The following is an 8540-nucleotide window of genomic DNA, read 5'->3' on the forward strand; positions in this document are numbered from 1 at the left end:
GCTAACAAACTGAGCTAACATGAGCTAACAGACTGAGCTAACATGAGCTAACAAACTGAGCTAACATGAGCTAACAAACTGAGCTAACAGAGGCTAACAAACTGAGCTAACATGAGCTAACAAACTGAGCTAACATGAGCTAACAAACTGAGCTAACAATGAGCTAACAAACTGAGCTAACATGAGCTAACAAACTGAGCTAACAGAGGCTAACAAACTGAGCTAACATGAGCTAACAGCAACTAACAGACTGAGCTAACATGAGCTAACAGCAGCTAACAGACTGAGCTAACATGAGCTAACAGCAGCTAACAGACTGAGCTAACAGCCTGAGCTAACAGCAGCTAACAGACTGAGCTAACATGAGCTAACAAACTGAGCTAACATGAGCTAACAAACTGAGCTAACAGAGGCTAACAAACTGAGCTAACATGAGCTAACAGCAGCTAACAGACTGAGCTAACATGAGCTAACATGAGCTAACAGCAGCTACAGCTGTCAGCAGTTTACTTCACTGTCCATCATAAACTCTGTAAATCACAGAGAGTTGAGGCGGAGCAGCCGGAGGACATCAGAGGGAAAACCAGAAAACATTTCCTCCATAAAATATGATCCAGTTTCACCAGAATCAGTGAAACAGTTGCTGCTGTGTGACTTAGTGCCGTAAAGCGTTACCTGGGTTACACAGTGTGAGAACAGATGAGTAGAAATCATCAGAAACATTGTCGTGAATGAAACGTCACAGATTTATGACAAACGTCAATCATTCATGTCACCGCCCCGCTTCGCTCGCTCAGGCCACGCCCACATTCTAGAACACTGGTGGTGTTCATTGTTAGCGCTGTTGCCAGGCAACACGGCGCACCGTCGTCAGGGACAACCAGCCTCTCTGTCTCTCTCTCTGTGATAGCAACACCATTACTGAGATGACAAGCCCACACACACACACACACATAGCACACACACATACACACACAGACACACACAGACACACACACACATACACACACAGACACACACACACAGCACACATACACAGACACACACATACACAGACACACACATGCAGACACACACACACACACAGACACACACATAGCACACAGACACACACACACAGACACACACATAGCACACAGACACACACACATACAGACACACACACAGACACACACATACACAGACACACACACAGACACACACATACACAGACACACACACAGACACACACATACACACATAGCCACATCAGACACCACACACAGACACAACATACGCACACAGACCCCACACACACACACACACACACACACACACACACATAGCACACACACACATACACACACAGACACACACAGCACACATAGCACAGACACATACACAGACACACACACACATGCAGACACACACACACATACACACACATAGCACACAGACACACACACAGACACATACACGCACACAGACACACACACACACAGACACACACAGACACACACATAGCACACACACACACACATACAGACACACACACACAGACACACACGTAGCACACAGACACACACACAGACACACACAGACATACACAGACACACACACAGACACTCACACACACACAGACACACACACAGACACGCAGACAAACACAGACACACACACAGACACTCACACACACACAGACACGCAGACACACACAGACACACAGACACACACACACAGACACACACAGACACACACACAGCAGTGTATGATGCAATCATCTGACATCCGTCCGCGTTGCGTGGATCACGCGCTCACAGCTCATCTTTGAAATGCTTTATTACAATTGAGCACATAAGGAGGTCACAGAGACAGAACACATGAGGGGGAGGACAGACAGACACAAAACAAACGTCCCCCTTCCTCCTCCACCCTGTCTCACACCACCTCGGGGAGGGGGGGGGGCGTTTGGTTTTAGTTCCCACGAAGAGGCAGGGGAGCGTTTTCCTCATGATACTCCAAAATAAAAGAAATCTTTCCAACACGTCTGTGAGCGCGGACACTTCCCACGAACGCCACGCGTAGAGAGCGTCCTCAGGACTTCATTCATGTTTCAGACCGACGCTCACATAACGCAGCCATCACTTCTCACCGGATGTGTTCGGTAAAGTGAGGCACGTGTACGGAGATGCTGACCTGCTGGTGGCGCTACATGAAAAGTCTTCATAACTTTGAGACTCTGTGGGAACGGACGCTGCTGTTGACTCCAGATCAGACACCGACATAAGGAGTCATCCTCTGGGGATCATCGACATCTGAACCCAAATTTCATAGAAGTCCATCCGGTGTTTGGTGCCGCTGGATTCGAATCAAATTTAATTTCCGTAATCTCGAGCTTTGAGGAGTGAATCTGGTGAATCTTTTGATTTAGTGTAGATCAGATAGATGCAAACTTTGACCTGAGGGTTCATCCTCTGGGGACAAAATGAATTTCTGAAAAATAAGTTTGATTCTTTTGACATGTTAAATATCGATTTAAGACTTGAGTCCGACGGCACCAACCTGCGCACGACGTTTCTGCATCACGAGGTTACTCATTCATCCCACAGGAATACTACAGGTCTGCTGTGTTTCATCAGACTGACCGATGACTCAACATTCAGTCTTGTCAATATTGTCTGTCGTAGTCACGAGACGCCGAGGTCTGTCTTTGTGTGATGACCTCGGCCATTAATACACGACAAAGTTGCACGCCGCCTTGTGTTTGAAAAAGTCTCGCCAGACATGTTGTTGGTGTGTTATCTCAAAGTTAGACCCACGGACGTGTTGGAAATGTTTTAAGTGTGGAATGTTCTGATCTCTTTCAGTTCGGTTCCTTTTAGTCCCACGGTTCAGCTCAGAACTCGGAGCTTCCCAGAAGATCCAAAGGTTCCCACGCTGTGTCTTAACTGCAGGTGGATTCTCCCGGTTCCTGCTGGTCACCGTGTGGTACAATCATGCATTGATACAGGAACAGAGAAACTGGTTCTGAACTCTCTTTTGGGGGGTCCGGGTTCAGACTACAGATAGAGATCTGACTGTTCGGGACTGGAGGTGTCAATTTAGAGTGAAACTCCACCGACAATGCGTCACGTTCACTTTGTGAAGATGGATATTACAAACCTTCCACTGCCACCTTTTTTACACAAATACAAAAATACGACAAAGTGAGTTTTTCCAGTCTGTTTTAGTTCATATGAAACCAACTGGAAGTTTGACTGCGCCCTGAGAACTTTCCATTGAAATCCAGACAAATAAAAAGACATTTAACGTCCCCGCCAGGCAGATCCGTGAATACAAACATCTAAAGACCAGACTGGACCACGAGAGAGTTAAGAAGCAGATCAGGTCATCGCTCCAGCATCAACACAGCCCAGTAAAAATCAATCAAGGTGCCTTCTTGAGGAGGAGGTAGACAGAAGAGACAGATAACAGTGATGTGGTAATTGTAGTCCTACTGTGGTGAAGTTGTAGTCCTTAATAACAGTCCTGGATCACTTCCTGCTGAGGTCAGTTTGTACTCCCTCTGTAGTTAAAGTCTTTCCTTTGAGGTTAACTTGTCGTCCGGTTTTGGTCAAACTGGACAGCAGTGGTCCACTTGAGGCCTGAATCTTCCTGGTTTGGCTACGATGGGGTTTGTGGTCAGCTAGGAGGAGGTGGAGGAAGGAGGAGACAGTTTTGACACATTGAAATAACAGGTGACTTATCCTGATTCAAAAACAAATACGACTGACTTTGTTTAATCCAATACACTTCTTTAAAATATTGATCCTGATCATTAGACTCATCTCTAGTTATAACGGTATCTGATATTTACCAGGAAGGTCCAGATGTCCAACCTGACCATGGTTCTGTTCAGCGCTTGTTAAACATCGTAAAACTGTTTAACAGTTGGATGTTGTGTTGCAAAGCTTTGCCACAGTTTCCCATCCAGTTACTGAACGAGATAAAAGTAGATAACATGTTTACTGTCACCTTCTGGCATCTGGTGCAGGTGTAGATCTACACCACATGAGCTACATGAGGCTGCGGTCCACTTCATGTTTGTTTTGTTTTCCCCAGTACAGACTCACACTTACAGTCGGGAACCACACATATAGAGCACAAAGAATGGTCCGAGTTTTGAATTTACCTGAAAACAAAGTTCAAGACAAAAAGCATTTGTCATTGTCACACCAGACTCTGATTGGCCGGTTCGTGTTGCCTGTGACCAAAGCTGCTTCCTCTTCCTCTGCCCTCCTAGCTGTGCCAGTTGACGTGGGATGTGTAGTCTTAAACTGTCATCCACACAGTATGAAATTGTAATCCTGTTGTTGCAAAACATCTGGTTCAATTCCAGATGTTGTAGTCCTTTATTTATTTATTTTTTTATGTTTGTATCCAAGCCTGATTTGTAGTCCATGTGGGATGATGACGACTTCCCGTTTGGCCTCTAGCTGCAACTCTGTTGGCCGAGGAAAGGCTAGAAGAACCAACGAAACGCCTCGCCGGTTGGGACGGAGGGCGGCCGCTGAGAACAAGACACAAAAGAAGAAGTGAGAGAAACAAAGCCACAGGATACAGTAACACTGTGATGATAATGTAACGTTAGACACAGAACATGGATCAGGCTGAATCAACCCTGATGAATGAATGTTATATCTTTAGATCCACTTGTCACAGCAGCTCGTGGGCACAAAGTGAAGTCTATGTCTGTATCATGAAGTCATGCTGCTGTTGACTGAAGGAGCTGAGGCAGCTCCATCTTACATGGTGGGAGTAGCAGTCTGTTGCTGAAGGAGCTGCTTAGAAGGTTCATACAGAGCTCTTGGCGAAGCTCTCGACAGTCCAGCTACGTTCCCCCTCTCACCTGCTGGCGCCTCTACTGGCCACTTCAGTCAGCTGAGTACTCTCATTTTTGAACGTTACTCAATCTTTGAGCAAAAAACCCAGTGCAATCACGAAGAGGGATGAACTTTACAAAATCCTTCACGTGAAAATGGTCAGAGACGTTTACCGGTCCAGACCTCTGTTGACTTCCGACAGCATTCTAGAACCTGCGCCCATGTGCACTGGTTTGGAGATAGAGGTAGATGGCCTAAGCGGCTGAAATGAGCTTCCTTCGCAGGGTGGCTGGGCTCTCCCTTAGAGATAGGGTGAGAAGCTCGGCCATCCGCGAGGAGCTCAGAGTAGAACCGCTGCTCCTCCGCATCGAGAGGAACCAGCTGAGGTGGCTCGGGCATCTCGTGAGGATGCCTCCTGGACGTCTCCCTGGTGAGATGTTCCGGGCACGTCCCTCCGGGAGGCGGCCCCGGGGAAGACCCAGGACATGCTGGAGGGACTATGTCTCTCGGCTGGCCTGGGAACTCCTTGGGGTCCCCCTGGGAGAGCTGGAAGAAGTGGCCGGGGAGAGGGAAGTCTGGGCCTCCCTGCTGAAGCTGCTGCCCCCACGACCCGAATCCGGATAAGCGGGAGAAGACAGACGGACGGACGGACGGGCCTAAGTGGTTCTTACACCTCTGGTCATGAGCAGAATGATATCACTGCTTTAAATGAGCTTCCTCAACGGGGGGTTAGAAGTAGGGTGAGGAGCTCGGACATCCGGAGTAGAGCTGCTGCTTCGAAGGGGTCAGCTGAGGTGGTTCAACATCTGATCAGGACCCTCCTGGGCGCCTTCCTTTGGAGGTGTTTCATGCACGTTTAACTGGGAGGAGACCCCAAGGCAGACCCAGCCTGGGAGCCTGGGAACGCCTCGGGATCCTCCAGAAGGAGCTGGAATTTTAGGTTGAGGAGAAGAACGTCTGGAACGTCCTGATAAACCTGCTGCCACCGCGACCCGACCCAGGTGAGATGGATGGATGGAGTTAAACCCAAAGCGAAGGTGAGTCTCTCAGGCTGGAATAATTCGGTAAAGTTTTCTAACGTTCTGTCAGAAGAGAGAAAAGATACCCAGGGCGCTTTGCTGTTCATTGCACAAAGTAAACTTTCTGATTGGCTGAGACTCTGTCAGGTCGACATCAAAGAGTGCAGAAGAGGGATGAGGCAAGAGTGTGAAACCACCTGCCGACACACACACACACACACACTCACACTCACACTCACACTCACACTCACACACACACAGTGCTGTCACTTGCCGCTAGCCTCCACAGGTCCAATTAGCGTGTAATTGAGGAAGATTACGGCTGCTAATTTACTGTCTTTCTAACAGACACACACACACACACACACACACATACACACTTCAATGTGTGTGTGTGTGTGTGTGTGTGTGTCTGTGTGTGTGTCCATGCTGAGGGAATAATTAGTGATAGTTTGTGGAGAGTCCCACAGGGAGTGTGTGTGTGTGTGTGTGTGTGTTAAAGAGAGAGATATATAGAGTCATCAGTGAGGTCGAATGCTGGTGTCAATGAATTATTGATCACCACTAATTCTTACTGCACACACAGTGTGTGTGTGTGTGTGTGTGTGTGTGTGTGTGTGTGTGTTGGCAGCCAGCCAGCCCTCAGCAGGGATGGCGCTCTCGCTTTTCACCACCCACCATCTGCACAGCACACACACACACACACACAGTTGTGTTTCCAACACTTCAGAGGACTCGATGTTACTCGTGCGAGTAAATATCTGCCGTAATCTGTCTCCCTGCAGCGGTATGAACCGGAATGAACACGTGTTGATGTCTTTAGATTTGAATGAACAGGGGAAAAAACACGTCATGGTGGAGATTTGTAAAATGTCTGAATTCAGACTTTGACAGCTCAGACTTTTAAAATGTTTGCATCCATATTCTTGCACTTATCCAGGTCAGGTCGGGTCGGGTTGTGTCGCGGTGGCAGCAGGACGTTCCAGCTCCTCCTGGAGAATCCCGAGGCGTTCCCAGGCTAGATGGACCATGTGGTCCTTCCACCAGGTTCTGGATCCACCCCGGGTCTCCTGACAAAATCCAAAAGTTTCAAAGATAAACTCTGAGTTCTCCTGCTGCCTTGAGTAAAAGTCTCTGGAGCAGACCAGAATCCAGATCGACTCGATCCGGGTGAACAGCAGCTCCGTCAGCCGCGCTCCACCCAGTCCTCCAACAGAAGCTCAAAGAGCAAGAGAACATTTTCATACAGTAACATGAAATACACACATTTACGTCACCCATTGACTTTGTATGTAATCTACGACCTTCATCTGCCCTCACTCTTAACCCAAGTCTTCAACTTTTAATGATTGTCTTAACGGGGACGAGAGAGAGGACGGCAGGTCCCCACAAAGTCACTGTGCAGGCTATGTCCCCACAACGTAGGTATACGTGTCACACACACATTTACACAACAATGAGTTCCAGCTCAGAGCCACACACACACATTCACATGCCAGAGTGTGTACTTTCTGTGTGTGTGTGTGTGTGTGTGTGTGTGTGTGTGTGCGCCCTCACCTCCAGCGCCCCCCCTCCTCCCCCCGGTTTCTTCTTCAGCTCTTCGCACTTCCTGAACTTGCAGATCTGGTGACCCGTCTTCCTGTTACGGCAGGATGAGCAGACGCCGCAGTTGATCAGCCGCCTGCATGGACCACAGACGCCGCACCGCTTCCTCTTCCTCTTGGCCACCGCCCCAGACGATGACGACGACGACAAGGCTACGCCCCCCGCCGTCACCCCAGACGACGAGGGCGAGGAGGAGGAGGGGCAGGGGGAGGAGTTGGCGTGCTGCTGGCAGTCCGTTAGCGCCCGCTGGCCGCCTGTCATCTGGAAGGCGCTGCCAGCATCTGAGATCCCGCCCCCTGCCGACCCCATCGCCATCACAATGACCCCGGGGGGTAATCCCAGCCCCCCCAGGAAGCTGCTACTCATGACCCCTCCCCCATTACAGCTCCCGCCCTCTGATAGGCCCATCATGTCCGGGTGGGTGTGAGCCTGTTTGTTCATGACGCCACAGTCCGCCCCACTGGCATAACCAGGGAGGAAGTTCCCGTTGCCTGGCGCCATGGGATGATGATGTGCTGTTCCCTGTGTGGCAGGAAGTGAGGCGGCAGTGTGTACGTGTTTTTCAACTCCTCCCCCCTCGCTGCTCCCTCCACTTCCACCTCCTCCTCCTCCCCCTCCCGACCCCCTGCCGCCCTGATGCATGCTGGTACCGTGGGGGTGCGAGGAGGTCATGTGCCCTGGCGTTGCCGAGGGGTGATGGTGGTGGTGGTGATGCGTTGGGGCGGTCGCCACGGTTTTAGGGCGGCCCCAGAACATGGCCGCCGCCGGGTGGTTCATATTCACATTCATGTTCATGTTGTCGTGGCAACCCCAGGGTGTGGTCGCCATGGCACCTAGTCTGGCTGCAGCAGGGGGGAAAATGGGGGCCGCTGCCGCCAAACGGGCCGCCAGTTTGGCGGATTGAGGGAAGTTTGTGACGTTCATGTTCATGTTGACGTTGGTCTTATAGAAGCTGGCGATGGAGGAGCGGTAACGGTCCATCTCTGTGGTGTAGTCCAACATCGGAGCCAGGCTGGTCACCTGCAACAGACACCATCATCAGCTATAATCAACAGAAACGTGGGACGTTGTGTTA

At 49.8% G+C, this 8540-nt stretch overlaps 1 protein-coding gene across 1 annotated transcript in view; it reads right to left on the minus strand.

Moving 5' to 3' along the window:
• Positions 1-1800: 1800 nt before the first annotated feature.
• LOC109142919 (uncharacterized) overlaps positions 1801-8540 on the minus strand; it is a 9577-nt gene continuing 2837 nt past the window's right edge. The window contains exons 3-4 of the mRNA XM_027287541.1: positions 7418-8485; positions 1801-4528 (exon numbers count right to left, since the gene is read on the minus strand). Of these exons, the coding sequence (XP_027143342.1) occupies positions 4481-4528; positions 7418-8485 (1116 nt within the window). The 3' untranslated portion in view covers positions 1801-4480. The remainder of the gene's footprint in view (positions 4529-7417; positions 8486-8540) is intronic.

Source organism: Larimichthys crocea, chromosome XIV (assembly GCF_000972845.2).
Source record: "Larimichthys crocea isolate SSNF chromosome XIV, L_crocea_2.0, whole genome shotgun sequence".
Lineage (NCBI taxonomy): Eukaryota > Metazoa > Chordata > Actinopteri > Sciaenidae > Larimichthys > Larimichthys crocea.